Here is a 19897-nt window from a genome sequence, read left to right as displayed (position 1 = left end):
ACTTTTTAAAAAATGGGGTATAAATAATCTAATCTAGCATATTTTGAATGACTCAAAAAGCATTATCATGAGTATCAATTAAGTGCAAAGAAACTCTCAAGGTCTGCAGAGGTTTGCTTGCCTTTATACTAAATGGTCATAAAATGCTACCCATTTAAGTTCTTCTGTCTGTTTTGAACACTGCCTTCCTTGCTGCCAGTTGTCAATCCTCAATTCTGCCAGTGTTCTAGTCTCTAGCTGTTACTTGCCAGTTACTTGCTACTTCTAATCTCCTGGGGTTAAATAACAGATTATCAAACATGTTAAAATACACTATCAATTGCTACATAAGTATATAAACATTCTTCTATAAATAAAATAAATAAGTCTTAAGTCAAAAAGCAAGTCAAAAGAGAAATCAAAAAATATCTTGAGACAAATGAACAACCTACCAAAACTTATGGGATGCAGCCAAAGCATTTCTAAGAGGAAAGTTTACAGTAATAAAAGCCTACATTCAGGGGGGAAAAAAAGAACTTGGATAAACAACCTAACTTTACACCTCAGGGAAGTATAAAAAGAAGAACAAACTAAGCCCAAAATTAGTAGAAGGAAAATAAAGATTACAGAAAATAAATGAAATAGAGACTAAAAAGACCAAAAAACCAAAAATCAATGAAACGAAGAGCTAGTTTTTTGAGAATATATACAAAACAGACAAACCACTAGCTAGATCACGAAGAAAACAGAGGACTCAAGTAAAATCAGAAATGAAAAAGGAGAGATTACAACTGATAACACAGAAATACAAAGGATAAGAGACTACTGTGAACTGTACTATACAATAACAAATTGGACACTCTAGGAGAAATAAATGGATAAATTCCTAGAAACAAAGCATCTACCAAGACTGAATCTTAGAAAATATGAACAGACCAGTTACTACTAATGAGACTGAATCAGCAATCAAAAAACTTCCAACAAAGAAAAGTCCAGGACCAGATGTCTTCACTAAATTCTACCAAACATTTAAAGAATAATTAACACCAATCCTTAAACTCTTACAAAAAATGCAAGAGGAGGAAACACTTCCAAACTCATTTTATGAGGCTAGCATTACCCTGATACCAAAACCAGGCAAGGACACTACAAGAAAAGAAAAATACAGGCCAGTATCCCTGATGATCACAAATGCAAAAATTCTCAACAAATATTACCAAATCGAATTCAACAATACATTAAAAGGATCATATACCATGATTAAGTGGGATTTATTCCAGGAATGCAAGGATGGTTCAACATCTGAAAGTCAATCAATGTGATATACCACAGTAACAAAACGAAGGATAAAAATCACATAGTCATTTCAATAGATGTAGAAGAAGCATTTGACAAAATTCAATATCCATTAATGATAAAAACTCTTGACAAGGTAGGTATAGAGGGAACGAAGCTCAACATAATAAAGACCATATATGAAAAGCCCACAGCTAACATTATACTCAATGATGAAAAGCTGAAAGCTTTTCCTCTAAGATCAGAAACAAGACAAAGTTGCCCACTCTCACCACCTTTATTCAACATAGCATTGAAAGTCCTAGTCAGAGCAATTAGTCAAGAAAAAGAAATAAAAGGCATCCAAATGAGAAAGGAGGAAGTAAAACTGTCATTATTTGCAGATGACATGATATTACATATAAAAAACCCTAAAGACTACACCACAAAACTGTTAGAACTAATCAATAAATTCAGTAAAGTTGCAGGCTATAAAATCAATGTATAATAATTTATTGTGTTTCTATATACTAATAACAAGATATCAGAAAATCAAGAAAACAATCCCATTTAAAATTGCATCAAAAACAATAAAATACCGAAGAATAAATTTAACCAAGGAGGTGAAAGACCTGTACACTGAAAACCAGAAGACACTGATGAAAGAAACTGAAGACACAAATAAATAGAAAGATATTCTGTGCTCATGGATTGGAAGAAGTAATTTTTTTTAAATGTCCATACTATCCAAAGCACTATACAGATTCAATGCAACTTATATCAAAATTCCAAAGGCATTTTTCACAGAAATAGAACAAAAATTCCTAAAATTTGTATGGAACCAACCACAAAAGATCCTGAATAACCAAAGTAATCTTGGGAAAGAAGAACAAAGCTGGAGGCATCAAACTTCCTGATTTCAATCTATCAATATATTACAAATGCTCTAGTAATCAAACAGTATGGTATTGGCATAAAAAGACACATAGATTAATGGTACAGAACAGAGCCTAGAAATAAACCCATACATATACGGTCAATTAATTTACAACAAAGGAATAGAGAATATACAGTGAGGGAAAGGATAGTCTCTTCAATAAATAGTGTTTATTGGGAACAGAAAATCTGAACGGTCATATGCAAAGGAATAAAACTGGACCTTTATCTTATACCACACACCAAAATTAACTCAAAATGGATTAAAGACTTAGATGTTAACACCTTAAAACTACTAGAAGAAAATATAGGAGATAAGCTCCTTGATACTGGTCTTGTAAAGATTAAGCAAGACGAGAGAATCCTAGTTCTTAAACAAAGCATTAAAAATTAAATGTAGCTCTGATATATCTCCAGCATAGACAATTCCACCACAAATTGAAAATGTAACTTTAAATATCATTTTGCCTAGATCAGGGATTTCCAACTGCTCCCTGGAATGCATCTGACTGGGAGTAGGTGAGTGCGGTGTGTAGAACAGAGTAGTGCTCCCTGATCCTGTAGCAAATGGAGCAGTTTTGGTCTCATCTTTTTCTACTACTAGTCTATTGAATAACATTTAAACAGAGTTCCACAGACGTTTTTAGAAAGTCTGAAAATCACAAATGTGTGCATAATTTCAGAATATATCAGGTATATTAAGTTTTCCTGGGCAGCTCAGTAAAATATTTCAGGCTTACGCAATATGTAAGAATATACAGAGTCATCTAGTAACATAGTCATCTAGTAACATAGGGGTTTCTTTGTTTTTAAATAGAGTATCAACAGAGTCAGCTCCATTGTGTCTTTACCTACTTGTTATGTAGTCTAAATCGTTTGGATTCACTTATCACAGAAAATGGAAACACAGCAAAGTATTCACACCTTAAAGAATCTCCTCAAAATCAACACTGCCTGACTGAAAGAAAGGGCTAGAGGAAAGCAAATAAGTTCCACCTTTCTACTTAATGTGTTAAGGGCAAATATTTAGCTTCTGCATTCATGATAGAGATGGGAATAGAGCGGTGACAACATTTATTCAGCACCTGTTATTTGGTAGGCACTTTGATAAAAAGGTATCACTCATGTCATTATAAATTCCGACAAGGCAGATATTATTAATTCCAAATCAAAACTGAAGAAGCTGAAGGGCAGAAAAGCTAACAATAAGTGCCTCAGCAACAGAATCAGGATGAGGATCTGTCTGCTTAGCTAATATTTATTGAGTAGTTACCAAGTTCTACGTTTATGCTAAAACTTCATATGTGTTCATCTTCGCAGCAACCCAATGCAGTAGAAACTAATATTTTCTCTATTTTACAAATGATGAGACTGAAGTCATGCACCTAACAGGTGGTAAAATTGGTCTTTGTACCCAGATTCACTTGTTATCAGAGTCTGTGCTGTTAGCCACTCAATTTTCCTTGTGAAATTTTGTACAGCTTCCAGCTCAATGGGATAAAACTTTATAACTATGTATCTTAAGTCAACTCCTAACTATCTTTCCTAAAAACAGGAGTACCTTGGATGATATTAAATGATACCCTCAAAAACTTTTGTGTTTGGTTTAATAATGTGCATCATATTCACATTTCAACACTATGAATGGGATGATATGGGGGCCCAAGAAAAATAACAATGCCACTCTGAATAATATTAAAGCAAAGAATAGTTAGAAATATAGCTAATTTCCTAGTTTGGTTCCCCTGCTTAAAATCATTTCTTTTTTTTGTATTCTCAGTGAGAGAGCCCATCTCTTCTTTTTTTTTATTTTTTATTTTTTTAATAAATTTATTTATTTTATTTATTTATTAATGGCTGCATTGGGTCTTCATTGCTGCACATGGGCTTTCTCTAGTTGCAGTGAGCAGAGGCTACTCTTCATGGCGGTGCACGGGCTTCCCGTTGCAGTGGCTTCTCTTGTTGCAGAGCATGGGCTCTAGGGGAATGGACTTCAGTAGTTGTGGCACGCAGGCTCAGTAGTTGTGGCTCGCGGGCTCTAGAGCGCAGGCTCAGTAGTTGTGGCGCACAGGCTTAGTTGCTCCACGGCATGTGGGATCTTCCTGGACCAGGGCTCGAACCCGTGTCCCCTGCATTGGCAGGCAGATTCTTAACCACTGCACCACCAGGGAAGCCCCCATCTCTTCTTATATTTAAATGAAGCACCAAGCTAAATTGAGCTGTTCCTCCCCTACCCACCTTTTTGTTTTTTCTTGATTGGTCGTAAGAAATTACAAAATGTTTGGCCTTAAATATCTGCTAATCTAAAAGAGATTAAAAAATTCTGTTGATATAGGACTTTATGATCTATTCTCCTTAATTATGTTGACTAAGTCACCATAAGATGTGTTGTAGGTAACATATTGTAACCAACCCCCATAAAAATTTGAGTGAGCTCTAAAGGGAACATAAGGTAAACAAATATAGATACTGGTAAATCTATGGTAGGGGATGTATTATTAACTTTAAGTGTTAAATGATGTACAGCAATCACATAATATCATTAACTTTCTCCAAACTGTCCAAAGTTAGACAATAAATGGATACTAAGGTAAAACAAGTATAACGAAATATGCTAGATGTCAAATTGTGGAACTAGGAAAGAACTGTGAAACAGATCCCATGTTATAATTGAAAATATGATACATATCAAATTAGAAAACTGAATCCAGAAAGAACTCATTGTCACAATAAAGGCGACTTTGATAATTGCATTGGAACTTTAGTATTCAAATACAGTAGCTCCTTGTCGAGAAATAAAGGCACATCGCAAATACGCCTGATTTCTTTTAGGGGTGGTAGGATAATCTCTTAGATTTGAGGTTTTAAAATGTAAAAATTTGATATTTTCTCCTCTGCCTCCTATCCATAATTTAAAATATAAGGATAACTTTACTGTCACATTTTCTCCTTTTTCAAGACAAACTTAGCCACAGAACAAAATAATACATATGCAGCACACCTACCTTACACCTAAAATAAGACTCGCTTCTCGCCTACTCATTTTTTGTTCAAATCCTCCTTTATAGTAGGATGAAAAGCTCTATACAGGAAAGAAAGAGCAAGAAATAATTAGTTCCACGTATGAGGTGGCATGACCTCAATCCCATCACACAGCTGCAATAAGAGTAATGTATTTTCCAGAAGTCAACTTGGAATTGTGGGCGGTGGGGAGGGAGAGCACTAAACAATAATCCTCTACAAGAAATTATGACCAAGATAAACACTACACTGAAGGAATAAAACAGGTCAGTAGAAGCAAAAGGCTTGAACTTTATCTAAGCTCTACGGTAATTTTCTCATCGGATAACCTTGACCAAGTCACTTACTGTAGAGATGACAGACATCTTTTTAACCTACTAGACTGGCTGACTGAGAAAGAGGAGAAACTGACAAGGTGGGGAGGACATCAGGATATTAGACAGGGAGGCCAAGAGACCGGAAGACTAGACTGAAAGGTCAATGTGGCTGGAGAGGCCTGAGCAAGGAGGAGAGAAGTAGCAGAGATAACTGGCGCCAGATTGTGGAGGGCCCTGGAAGCAGTGGAAATGATTCAGGATTTTATTCTCAGTGGTAGGAGAACCAGAGCACTGGGGTAACAGATTTGACTTGGTTTTAAAAGAATTACTCTAACTGCTGTGTGGAGAAGACAGGTGCAGAGTGCAGGCAGGAGACCAGTTAGGACGACATAACAGTAATCTAGGCAAGACATGATGCTGGTATGCACCAATGTGATAGTAGAGGAGGAGGTGAGAGCTGTCAGATTTTGGATGTATTTTGAAAGCAGAAATAACATTTGTTTGGATTGAATATGGGATATGAGAAAAAGCAGGGAACTAAAGATGATGCAGTAAACACTGCTATACACTGCACAGATCCCCCTTCAGAGCTGAGGCACTTACTCCTCAGACACTGGGGCAGCTGCTGGCAGACAGCACTCAGCTGTCAAACTCCAGCAATTGCCTTGGCTGAAGAATGTCAAGCTCACGCCCCCTTCGCAGGAGGGTCTCTAGCTGATGACTGGCTGACGTCAGGGTATAAACACTGTAGTTCTCCAGGGCTCAGTCCTTGGACTTCTTAGCTATATTTACCTCCCAGGTGATGTCACTTAGCTTCATGGCCTCTTGCCCCAAATCGGGATAATCACGATGAGTCACCTGAGTGTCAGAGCTCCCCGGGGGTGGGGGGGTGGGGGGCGGCTGGCTGCCTCAGGCCTTTTACTAAGACTGCAGTGCAGCTTAAATTATCCCTCCATTCTTCTTCCTTCTCTTGCCTTCTGGAGCTGTTGATCCTAAGAGCATTCTCTAATAAACTACCAGCTTGCTAAACTTTGTCTCACTCTGCAAATAACTGCAAGGTTTCTGGCCTAAATTGCCATTAATGACTTAGAGAAGGAGTGGTTATTTGTTATTTGTTTCTTGTGGGTAACACATATCAGGAGATTGGTTTTGGTTACATTAAGTTTCAAATGTCTATGTAAGTGGAGGAAAAGTCTGACCTGGAGATAACATCTGGGAGTCATGAGTACACAGAGGGTATTTAAAGGTGTGAGACTAAATGAGGTCACCTAGAGGGGGAGTGTAGATAAGAAGTCCAAAGACTGAGCCCTAGAAACTGCAACATTTAGTGGCACAGAGATGGAGAGGAATCAGTAAAGGAAACTGTGACGGCCTAGCGGTGCAGGAGGAGGAAAAGCAGATACCAAAAGTGAGAAAGTGAAAAATAGTTTCAAGTGCTTCCGATAGGTCAAGTAAGATGAGAACTGAGGACTGACGGCTGGATTTACCCTTTGGTAAATCTAAGTCTAGTGAAGGTACTGGAAGTGAAGGTTTGATTAGAGTGAGTTTAAGAGAGAACAGGAGAGGGCTTCCTTGGTGGCGCAGTGGTTAAGAATCCACCTGCTAATGCAGGGGACACGGGTTCGAGCCCTGGTCCGGGAAGATCCCACATGCTGTGGAACAACTAAGCTCGCCCGCCACAACTACTGAGCCTGCGCTCTAGAGCCCACGAGCCACAACTACTGAAGCCCATGCGCCTAGAGCCTGTGCTCCGCAAAAAGAGAAGCCACCGCAATAAGAAGCCCGCGCACCACAACGAAGAGTAGCCCCTGCTCACCACAACTAGAGAAAGCCCGTGCGCAGCAACAAAGACCCAACGCAGACAAAAATAAATTAAAAAAAAAAAAAAAACAGAGAACAGGAGGAAAGGAATGGGAGACAGCAAAGAGAGACAACTCTTCAGGAGCTCTTAGAGAAAACAGGATGCATGAACTCAACTTTTAGAAGGAAAAAAATTCACACATGATTGAATGCGTGCATGTTTCTAAAACGTGAACCTATATTTTTCTAAGGAAAAACAAATAAGTGTATGCTTGCATAAAACAAAATCTGAAAGTATATACACCAAAATGTTATTTTGGGGTGGTAGAATTATGAATAATTATTTTCTCCATGTTTATTTTTACTTTCTAAATTTTCAACAATAAACACAGTTACATATACAATTTTTTTTTTAAAAAAAGGACTAAAAGGAAACCAAGTAAATTATTAGAGCTTAAGAAATAAGTCCTAAGGAGCCAGATCTGGTCATTTGTGTAAGCTATTCTCTTTGAACAGCTTGTCATAAATTTCCATTGGTAATAATTCCCTGGCAATTAACTCATTCAACAAATACATTAGCACCTACTATGTGCCAGAACTTTTCAAATGAGACAAGTGAAGTTCTGCCCTTTATCACATAGATGCTAATCTATCAATGTACCAGTACTGTGAGGAATATGATGTACTATTCCAAATTTCAAGTAATTAACAATCTAGTAAGAAAACAAAAAACAACCCCCTCCTCCAAATTGTGAGGGGAGGAAGGGAATCAAATTGTTTAAGTACACATGCTAATGTGGACAAATTATGTATATATACACAAGCACACACACACAGGGGAATATATAAAGGAATAAGAGATATATAGGGGAATATATATAAAGGAATAGAAAACTTAACAGAGGAAGAACAGCTGGTTTGAAGGTTTCTCTCAGGTGATCAAAATTTTTACTAGATGCATACCTTACTCCCTAATATTTATGAGTATCTACCTTTGTGAGCTCCAAATTTTCAGCATAATAAACATAAATTGATGATGTTTCATGAACTGTCATTTCCACTATATTCACAAAGCTCATTAACCTTAAAAGTAGCCATTATATCTAAGCAAATTTTTTTTTTTTTTTTTTTTTTTTTTAATGAGGATCTTGAATCAGATGCGTATGTTTGATTGATTGATTGATTGATTGATTTTGGCTGTGTTGGGTCTTCGTTTCTGTGCGAGGGCTTTCTCCATTTGTGGCAAGCGGGGGCCACTCTTCATCGCGATGCGCGGGCCTCTCTCGTTGCGGAGCACAGGCTCCAGACGCGCAGGCTCAGCAGTTGTGGCTCACGGGCCCAGCCGCTCTGCGGCATGTGGGATCTTCCCAGGCCAGGGCTCGAACCCGTGTCCCCTGCATTAGCAGGCAGATTCTCAACCACTGCGCCACCAGGGAAGCCCTCTAAGCAAATTTTTTACTTTGTTTTTTCCAGGTAGAAAAGGAGACTAAGAAAAGGTTACTTAAAGTCTAGCATCTGGATGAGGCTCATACCCTAAAACATTGACCTGTTTACAAATAAGCTTACAAGTAAATATACAATCATCACAATCTTTCTAAAGGAACTATATCACTTTTGAGGATAGACATTTAATATTTGGGGGCTATATACAGAAAGGCAGACAGAGAAAACAATGAAAAAAAACTGCTCATGCTACTTCAGAAAAAAGCATGCCTTCTAAACTCATATGGAATTTAGGTTTTACATTACATAATTTTAAAAAGAAATTGTAAGCCCTTTGAAGCTTACAAGTAATACACCAATACTACATTATATTAGGATATATAGACATAGACAATGCAGAACTATTTTCTGACAACACTGGTGGGTCAAGGAAATGTTTAAATTAAAAAAAAATGTGATTACAATAAGAAACAACTATATCATCAAACAGATAGAGTAGATGGTTAGATTTTTCTAATAGAATTTCCAAGAACAGTAATAATGGGATTTATTCTGCTGTCTATTGGAAACACACCCTGAACCTTACAAATTATTATTTTGTATTATTTTATTTATAAAGTATATATATATATATAAACAAAAATCAAAATAATTTTCCTTCTAAAATTAACATTGAATGCTGTAGTGCTATATATTATTAAAGAAGATGTGAAACGAACCAAGTTAAAGTCTTCATTAGCTAATTTACTCAATCACTTGAAACATAAAAGCCCTCCAAACAACCAGGAAAATATATCATTCCACAGTCTTAACAGAAGAAACACATTTACCATAAACCATAAACTTTAATTATGTATAATAATCTATTTGATTTATAGAGCCACAGAAGGATGAGTTTAATTAGTGTTATTTCCATGAATTTCACTTAACCATCAAACAATGTTAAGTCCAATTTAAAAAACTTATATTCAAGTAAAAAGAAAAATTCACAAATAGAAAAAGAAAAGCCTCAAAAGAAGATAAATGACTTGGGGTTTTTTCCCCAAGAAAAAAATTAGGGGTAATTAGACAATAGCTGGGTCAATAATATACATTAATACTTTAAAAAATCAAGTAAAAGGTACTGGTTCAAAACAGCAGACTGAATAATAAAAGTCTTTTGCTTTCCAAAGTGCCTTTGAAATGAGAAAAGAGATATTTTAAACAAGAAAAATCCATAAGAGGCCTAGAAAACAAGAAATGGATCAAGTAGCAAACCAGAAAGTTTAAAGAAATCCTGGAAGATTGAAAACAGGTAAGACTGCACATATAGAAAAATCACAGCAGCCCCAGTTTAGCAGCCCCTCTGACTAAATTCAGAGTCAACAAATACAAAAAATAACATCAGGGTAATTAATTAAACCAGAACAGCAGAGAGAGACCATTCCTAACTCCATCAGCATAGGGCATAAGGGCCTGCCACCTACCACTTTAGCCCTCAGGCCGAGAAAGAGAATCACAGCCTGGGATGCATCTAACTGTGGGTGGTAGGTCCCAAGAGAAGCAAAGGGGAGTACCAACAGATCACACTGAACCCAGAGGGCTGAAGAGGGGGACAGTTATGCCAAGGAGTAAAATACACATAGTACTCAACCACTCCTGGGCTCTGGAGGTTCCAAGACTGCCTCTGGGCTCCTTGATTTGGAAGAGACATGACATGACTGTTGATATAAGCCACCTACGTGCTCACAGCACACTGCCAATCTTCTCATTCAATTCAACTGTTGAAGTAAATCTACCCAACTGCTAAGAAAGGCCACTTGTATGAGTTCCAGGAGCAGAGACACATTGGAAGGAAAAAATAAAGAAAAAATATATGAGGATCTTACAGAACAAAAAATAGACAATTTTCACATAAGCCAAGGCTAAAAATTCCTGTGAAATTTCAGAATATCAATAATAAAGAGAAAATCTCCCAAATTTCCAGCACTAAACGACAAACACACAAAGAAAAATCACCCCAACCTAAAAACCAAAAACACAAACAAAAGAAAATCAAAATCAAAACAAGCAGTGTACAAAGGAAAAAGAACACCAGAAAATCTGGCTAAGTCTGAGAGTACCAAAAAATGTGGCTGAAAGTATGCAGGGAAGTATAGAGGTGGGCACAGAGACTCAGTCTGAGCAGAGACTTCCGTAGTATCCCTCTAATACTGGCTCCACCAGGTTCCAAGGAGCCAGCAGCTACATGATAACAGTGAGAGGGAAAGAAACAAACTCTCCATGCATTCCATATGAACAAAATTATTCGAGGCAACATTCCAGAAGAATGGGGAAAAAAGCATGAGAAAAAGAAAGATGAGATTTAAGAAAAAGATGATGTTAAAGCATCGAAGAAGTGAATAAAGTTTAAGAAAAAAATGAAAAGAGAACCCATAGGAACTTGAGCCTTGAACATTCTCCTTTGAGTGACAGGCATTTATTGATACACGACTACAGTCCCTATTTGTTAGTAACTCTATTTGATTCAATAATGAACACAGTTACAAAATCAAAACACTGTAAATGCTGTGCTTATGAATTTGGCTTTTTGGAATCAGTGCCAAGAGAAAGTATGTATATATTTCATTCCTCAATTTCCCTGGAATAATTAATATTTAAAGAATTATTTTAAAAACTCCTATCTACACTGAGGTATAATTATGATGATGATAAAGATATTCCAAGATGTTTCACTGCAAACTGCAAGAGTAGTACTTTGTGGAAAAGGGGCCAGATTTATCAAAAGGCACTTGTCTTAACTTGAAGCCCACAAAAGGGAGGGAAAGGGGGCACGTTATCACTTTTCTCTCCTTAAGAAATGCAGGGGCCGGGACTTCCCTGGTAGCGCAGTGGTTAAGAATCCGCCTGCCAATGCAGGGAACACAGGTTCGAGCCCTGGTCCAGGAAGATCCCACATGCCACGGAGCAACTAAGCCCGTGAGCCACAACTACTGAGCCTGTGCTCTAGAGCCCACGAGCCACAACTACTGAGCCTGCATGCCACAACAACTGAAGCCCACGTGCCTAGAGCCCGTGCTCCACAACAAGAGAAGCCACCGCAATGAGAAGTCCACATACCGCAACGAAGAGTAGCCCCCGCTCGCCACAACTAGAGAAAGCCTTCGCACAGCAACGAAGACCCAACGCAGCCAATAAATAAATAAATAAATAAATAAATAGAGACACCTTTGAAAAGAAAAAAGAAATGCAGGGGCCGCATTCAGGGTACCCATAATAATCTCTTAAACTATTCTACCTTATCTGTGAGCCTCCACAGAGCAGTGAAATGTTTCTCATTTTCTTTCTGTCTTTTCCTTTCAGTGTTAAATAATGTAGTTCTACAAAACACAAGTCTATTTATGGTATAAATATATCTACTGAAGATCAGCATAACAGGAGAGAAATGATTTCTGAAAGTCTCTCAATTTGCTATACATAAACATATGGAAAGACATTTAAATAACTATGTCAAGCCACCATCACCTAAGTCCCTGGACTATCTCAATACCCTCTTAACAGGTTTCACAGCTTCTCCTCTGACTCATTCTAGTCTATACTCTTTGCAGCAGGCAGAGTGATCACCTAAATTGGTAATCATGTTGCCCACATGCTCAAAACCTTTCAAAGGCTTTCCATCACACTTAAACCAAAATCTGCTGTCTTTGTCACAGTCTATTTGGCCCTAAGTGATCTGGGCCCAAACTACCACTATTCCTTCCACATACACCACTGGAGTTACTCTTGCTGCTAAACTCATTTCCACCTCAGGATCTTTGCAGTGTTCCCACTAGAAAGCTCTTTGTTCAGATGTTCACATGGCCTGCTCCCTCATCTTCTCAGAGAGGCCTTCCCAGACCTATCTAATATAGATTCCTCTCTGCTGTTAAAGAATCAATCTCTTATGCTGATTTAGTTCTCTAAAGAAAACTAAACTTCTACCTTCAACACCTCTACATATTATATATCTTATTTATTTGTTAATTGTTTCCACTAAAAAGTAAACTCCTAGAGGGCAGTGTCTTTGTCTGGTTCATGACTACCTCCCACTCCCCACAATAATGTCCAGTACATAGTAGGTGCTTAATGAACATTTATTGAATGAATGCTAAATACCTATTAATACTTTAGCCAAATAAAATATAAACAGGAAAACAGAAAATAAACACATGCTCCCTCTAATCAGAGACATGCATTTATAAGTCTGCAAAATCACTTACAGTTCTTTTGACCCCGAGTTTAATTATCTGTCATAAAATAGTATGTCATCCTTTGAAAGTGTGGTTACTGTTCATGACTAACTAAGCCTCACAAGCCTATAATGCCTTTGCTAAAACAAGCCATTCATTCTCAAATTGCTGTAAGCCAAGCTGATCTATCCCAGATCTTCTGTTTCCCAGAAATCAATGTTTATGTTGTACTGCTTCAGTGAGTTTTCTTTGCATGGTTTCCAGTGGTCGCAAACCACAGTTCACCACACTATAGCTTTTTAATACCTACTATCATTCATTTTTTACTTATATTCAGCTCAGCAGAGTAGCTGTTATGCTAGTAGATGAATGTATAAGCCCTATAGGTTTCAAGGTTGGAATCGTATAACTTTATGTTTGAGATAGATAGCCAGGTGTGGTGGTACGAGGGAACTAGTTTCAAATTTGAAGATGAAATAAACTTTTGGGTAAGCTCCATCAGGACAGGGACCATGTCTGTTTTGTTCACCAGCTATGCCTAGCCCCTGGCACAGGACAATCACTAAATGAATACTAATTAAACAAGGAAAAAAAATTACCTCAAAGTTGATGTAATACTACTAAAAGGAATATGATAATTAAAAGTCAAAGTCAGGAATAAGCTTAGATATAAAATAACATGACCAAGAAACTTAAAAGAAACTAAATCAATAAAGTAGATAAAGTTGCCAATGATACAAACATTTGTATGAAAATCCAAAACATTTTTCTGAATTACTATCAGTAATGGCATATAAACAAAAATCAAAGCAAGGTTAGATTTCTTACTAAAGCCATTTTTAACTTACAGGAGTTGAAATCTTCTTTGCAGTTTCTGTGATTACTTGTCCTAGAGGTTTCCAGATTTGAAATGTGTAGCGACCTAAATAGTAACAGGAATAAAAGCAAATATAATATATTTTCTACAATGAAAGCCAACACCCACAAAGTGCTCACCATAGTATTTATTAATAGTTTACTTTATATATGTTATTTTAATAACTATCTCAAAATCTACCAGAAAGACAGTCACGTTTTTTCAAATTTCTAATTTACTAAATGGAGGACAGATTTCATTTTAATATAATATTCATAGCTATTAAATTAAGCTTTAGTTCATAATTAGAAAATTAGAAAATTTCAATGGTTATGTATAAAATCCTACTTTTATACAATGTTACAGGTCATAAAAACAATAACATCCTAGCACTCAATTTCTCACTGAGGATGACTACTCTCCTAAAAGCTTCTTTTATTTTAGTGCTTTCCTTTCTTAGGCATCCTAATAATCAAAACTCCTCTGAGTCTGGACAACTAAGTATCAATAGAAAAACAGGTCCTAAATTGTTTTGAGGGTATAGAACAAGAATAAAATGTTATCTGGCTAATTTACCTTTTGTAAATTATGACCCTCTGAACTTAAATTCAATTTCTAACCATAATGTTATTTGCAAATCAAGATTTCTACTGGGAAAGTTCAACTACATAGATATTTTATAAGAAGTAACCTGTCTAAATATACTGTCATTCCTGTGCAAACAACATGTTACAGTGAAAAACAAAGGATGCTAGACATAGGAAGATGTGAAGTAGCCAATCTAAGTAGGAGATAAAAAGCTCTTGAGATCAAGTAGAACATTAAATAGAGTAAAATTAAATGAAGCTGGAACCCTAACTCATCTAAATCTCTTATATAAATATCGACTTCCATTTGATTCTACAACAGTATAAAATATGGCTTTTAAAGTACCTCAAAATTCCTTCAAAACCACAATCATGCAATCTCAATGTAAAAAAGCAATTAAAGGCTTCAAGAAGTGACATCTGGACATTTACTTTAACCATAAAGGAGAAGATCTAGTTCCAATAGTCTAGGGGTACTTTCTCCTAAATTCTACTCTTCAGTCATATTTGATCCTGAAAGAGAACTGCCTGCTATTAATATTCTAGTTAGTAAACTGAATTTGGCAACAGAGTAGTATGTATAGAATACATACACCAATTCTTCTCATTGTAGAAAGAAGACCTTGGCAAAAGTATATCTTTCTCTAATTTCAAATAAAAATCTTACATTTGCATTTGAAATAACTATGCCTATTCTGCTACAGTAATTAATACAAAAATTGTTTTATGTTTATGGGCAAGTTTGTCAGAATTCCTTTTCAGACATGATACTCTTCTCATGAAACTGCAGTAAGTAGTTAACTATAGTTATATGAGACACAAGACTTTGACAGTACAAGAACCAAGAGAATCTGAACCACTGATCTTCCTGATTTTAAAGTTCTTACTGGTAAGGTGCTTTAAATAGAGTTGTGTGGGATTAAATATTATACAAAACAAAACAAAATCTTTTATGTCTCTTTTTCTATTGGATCTCACTGCATATAACCACAATGGAATGTAGCTCCGCCTAAAAAGAAGATCCAATTAACAAGATCAAATCCATGGAACTTAAGAGACACAAATGCTAAATGAAAAATGTAAATCTTTATCAACAAGGAAATGCTCTCAGATTAACATTTAATTAGAGAATAGCTATGCAATTTAAAACTATAAATTAATGGTTAGAAGAGACGGCAATTTTACTTTAAATCTTTATAACTATTCTTTCTAAAAAGATTTTGGCAGTAAAAGAAATTCTCCTGGGTTTGTCAAAGAAATTACACCAACATGTTAAAATGAATGATAAATATACTATAAAGAATGGCTACGCTCATCAGAAAGAACTGACAGCTCAGAAAATGCGTATTTTTATCGGCAAGAAAAAAAATGGGAAAATAAAAGAGCCCCATTATCACTTACACTGCTTCATATTAAAGAGATTTTATTTTTTAATAATACACTATAGCTCAAACTAAAAAAATGTCAGGAGGATCAATTATTATTGGGGCTAGTTTTCCTAGCTTTTGTATTGTTAATTTCCTTCACTACAAAGTTTATCTAGATTTGCTACGCTGACAAATCTTCAGTGACTATAAATGTTGCAAAGAATGGGAACGTATGTCTTAAAACCAAAAACCTCAGAATACTAAGAGTCTTCTCATGAATCACTATAGAAGCTATTTGGAAATATTTCTCCTACAACATTTATTGATATATATCCTTTATTTATCTTACCTGCAAATCCAAGAGTTGCAACACCCAGTCCCACAGCTATCAAACTTCTTGCCTATGGAGGAAAAAATGATTATCACTTATAGTGTTACATACTGGGTTTTTTAAGTAAATCATTTTAAATAATGAGAATAATTATGATTAATAACACATTTTCCTCAAGCTCTGCGGTGTAGAATTTTTAAAAATCTTCAGGATTACAGCTAATTTTCAGTGAATTAAAATAATTCTAGATTTCATTTAATTTCCATGTATTTGAATTTGTTCTAACCAAGAGCTTTTATGTTACCTATTGCTAAAATGTTTTCTATAGACTATTCTTAATAGTGGGTTTAATGTATTTATCTTCTATAAAGCTAAAAGGTAAATATTTCCTCCTCCTTTACATATGCAATGCTCGATGGACTCTGCTATATTTAAAAAACTTGATAAAACGTATCCATGTTTAGAAAAGAAGTCAAACTGTGAAAAATTAGTAAAAGTGATGAATAACTTAAGAGCTAGCTTATTTCTACCTTTCTAGATCAATGTAAAAATTTTTACAGTAAGAGCCAAGAATTCAGAATTTAAAGTTATGAGCTCATCCTGATAAATTTTAAATTAGTTATATACTCCATATCAGTCTATGCTTTTCTCCTTAACCACCTTGGGAAAATATATGTCACAACGGAAGACGGTTTTATGTAGCAAAGATCAACGGTTGCCCCCCCAAGATCCATTTTCCCCTTCTTCTACAGGATCAAAATTCCTATTTGTAGCCAGACACATATTTCCAAGCCCCCCCTTAGACTTAGGCACAGCTATGTTTACTAAGTGTTGGCTTATAGGATATAAGCAGAGTGGTGTGTGCAGCCTCAGAGAAGTCCTTCATGGGACGGTGGAATGTCCTTCTCCTCCTCCATTCCTCCTTCCTGCTGGCTGCAAGGTAGACATTACACCAGGAGCTGCCATGTCGGATAAGGAAGGAAGAACAATGAGATGAAAGGAGACTGTGTCCTGGGTGATCATGGGGCTGCCACAGTACCCCTGGACTGCTTCTATTTACATGAGGTAAAAATAAAATTGTCTTCCTAAGATACTACTACTATTTTCAGTTTTCAGGTACTTACAGCCAAATCAAATTTTGATGGGATCAGAATTAAGGAGAGACACTATAGAAACGGTTTTTGTCTGATTAGTGGTGAAAGAGGCAAACCCATAAGATCCAAAAACTAAAAAAAAAGCTACAATAATCTCACTAGGGAATAGAATGGAGTCATTTCACAACGGTACAGCAGAAATCATAAGATGGAAGCTGAGAATAGATGGATAGTAAAACCGAAAAGCCCTATAGCCATCAGTTTTCAAGTTCTGTAAGAGAATGCAAGTTTTAGGAAATCAAAGCCCCAAGTCTTCAAGAGGAGACTCTATAAGGATAAACATCAAGACTAAAAGGCCAACTGTATGAAGGTGCTCTAACTTTAACACCCAGTAACTCTCTCTTGGAAGTCTAGAGCTCTTCATAGACAAGATGAGGAAAGTTCATCTAGGTTTCCCCTCCTCAGTTCCAGTTGTTTTTTTGTTAAAGAGTTAGACTTTTTTTAAAAATAAATTTATTTATTTATTTTTTGCTTCACTGAGTCTTCCTTGCTGCATGCAGGCTTTCTCTAGTTGCCGTGAGCGGGGTCTACTCTTCGCTGCAGCGTGCGGGCTTCTCATTGCGGTGGCTTCTCTTGTTGCGGAGCACAGGCTCTAGGCGCGCGGGCTTCAGTAGTTGTGGCATGTGGGCTCAGTAGTTGTGGCTCGCAGGTTCTAGACTGCATGCTCAGTAGCTGTGGCGCACAGGCTTAGTTGCTCTGCAGCAGATGGGATCTTCCTGGACCAGGGCTGGAACCCATGTCTCCTGCGTTGGCAGGCGGATTCTTAACGACTGCGCCACCAGGGAAGTCCTCAGCTCCAGTTCTAAGATTCACATTTTCACCAGGCAGAGCACTAGGGCAATCTCAGTAAAGGAAGATTCTTTCCCTGGCAGAGAAGGACAAGCCTAGATCTAGCTAGCAAGAGACCAAACAGTCTTTGAGGTTCCCTTCAGGTTGTCTAGACATAATTACTCCTGAACTGAAGGGAAACGAGTATTGATTTCAAGAAGGTGTTCTGTTGAGGTATATTTTTGCCATTTTCTAGAGCTTCCCAGGGGCTACATATTTTGAGTTTTCCAGTCTTATTTTCCATTGGTTCACTTTAAGGATCCTCAGTCCAACCAAAGTACTCAAATGGGGCTTCCCTGGTGGCGCAGTGATTAGGAATCCGCCTGCCAATGCAGGGGACATGGGGTCGAGCCCTGGTCTGGGAAGATCCCACATGCCATAGAACAACTAAGCCCGTGCGCCGCAACTACTGAGCCTGCGAGCCACAGCTACTGAGCCAGCGCACCACAACTACTGAAGCCCGCACGCCTAGAGCCCGTGCTCTGCATCAAGAGAAGCCACCGCAATGAGAAGCTCGCACACTGCAACGAAGAGTAGCCACCGCTCACTGCAACTAGAGAAAGCCTGCACGCAGCAACAAAGACCCAACTCAGCCATAAATAAATAAATAAATAAATAAATTTATTTTTAAAAAAGTACTCAACTGTTTTCATGTGTGAATTTATTTTCCTTCCTTATAAAACTTGTTTATTCTTTCATCTGACTAGAAATATTTATCTTTGCCTATGAAGATCTGACGTATTCTTAATATTTCAGCTTGAACCAGCCACAGAACGGGAGAAGTCATTTGCAACACATAACGATGAGCACATACCCAAAAATACAGAGAATTCCTCCACATTAAAAAGACAGATGATCCAGTAGAAAATGAACAAAAGAGCCCAGGGGGACTTCCCTGGTGGGTCCAGTGGTAAAGAATCCGCCTTCCAATACAGGGAACACGGGTTTGATCCCTGGTCGGGGAACTAAGATCCCACATGCCGCGGGGCAACTAAGCCCACGTGCCACAACAAAGAGCCCACGTGCTGCAACGAAAGATCCCACATGCCTCATCGAAGATCCTGTGTGTGTCACAACTAAGACCCAACACAGCCAAAAATAAATAAATAAATAAAATATTTTTTAAAAAGAAGAGTAGGTCAGGGACTTCATAGAAAAAAATCTAAATGGCTAATAAACATATGAATACTAACAATAACCACAAAACCAAAATGTTGTAGAAATATTAATACAAGAATATAAAGATCTCTGGCCTTTGTGGAATTTGTTCCATCCACCAATGCATCAAGCACCAAGCAATAATATCTACACTTCTAGGGTTATTCTGAGGATAATATTAATAATGTATGTAAAGGACTTAGCACAGTGGCTTGGCACATAGTAAACAGGCAGTAAACGTGAACCACTTTAATGTTATCAATAAGAATAACTAGCTATTAGGAATGTAAGTGGTGTAACAGAATTACGAACAATGTTTCATAAACTCTTAAATTTGTCCAAGTAAAAGATTCACAGAAGTGGTTTTTGAGGTAGGCCGTGGAAAATGAATTGGTCTTCTCTAGATTAGATAATCCAAATTTTCACATTTTGAAAAATGCATATTTGAAAAACATAAAGTCTTGAAAAGTTGAGTTATTTTAATTTCACACTTTTATAGATTGATTATTGCATCATTTTTATTATTTCTACTATTCAAATATATACATATGAGACAAACAGTTGCCGCATTATCCTAAAGAGATTTTTATGTCAAGGTATTTATATCAGAAACATTAAATCATCAGACATTTGATCA

At 36.8% G+C, this 19897-nt stretch overlaps 1 protein-coding gene across 1 annotated transcript in view; it reads right to left on the bottom strand.

The window, feature by feature from the left end:
- DNAJC15 (DnaJ heat shock protein family (Hsp40) member C15) overlaps positions 1-19897 on the bottom strand; it is a 64550-nt gene that overhangs the window by 22071 nt on the left and 22582 nt on the right. The window contains exons 2-4 of the mRNA XM_007187055.2: positions 16139-16190; positions 13828-13901; positions 5196-5272 (exon numbers count right to left, since the gene is read on the bottom strand). Of these exons, the coding sequence (XP_007187117.2) occupies positions 5196-5272; positions 13828-13901; positions 16139-16190 (203 nt within the window). The remainder of the gene's footprint in view (positions 1-5195; positions 5273-13827; positions 13902-16138; positions 16191-19897) is intronic.

Source organism: Balaenoptera acutorostrata, chromosome 18, assembly GCF_949987535.1.
Source record: "Balaenoptera acutorostrata chromosome 18, mBalAcu1.1, whole genome shotgun sequence".
Taxonomy (NCBI): Eukaryota; Metazoa; Chordata; class Mammalia; order Artiodactyla; family Balaenopteridae; genus Balaenoptera; species Balaenoptera acutorostrata.
The sequence above is the reverse complement of the archived record's forward strand: the minus strand, read 5'-3'. Positions and strand labels throughout refer to the sequence as shown.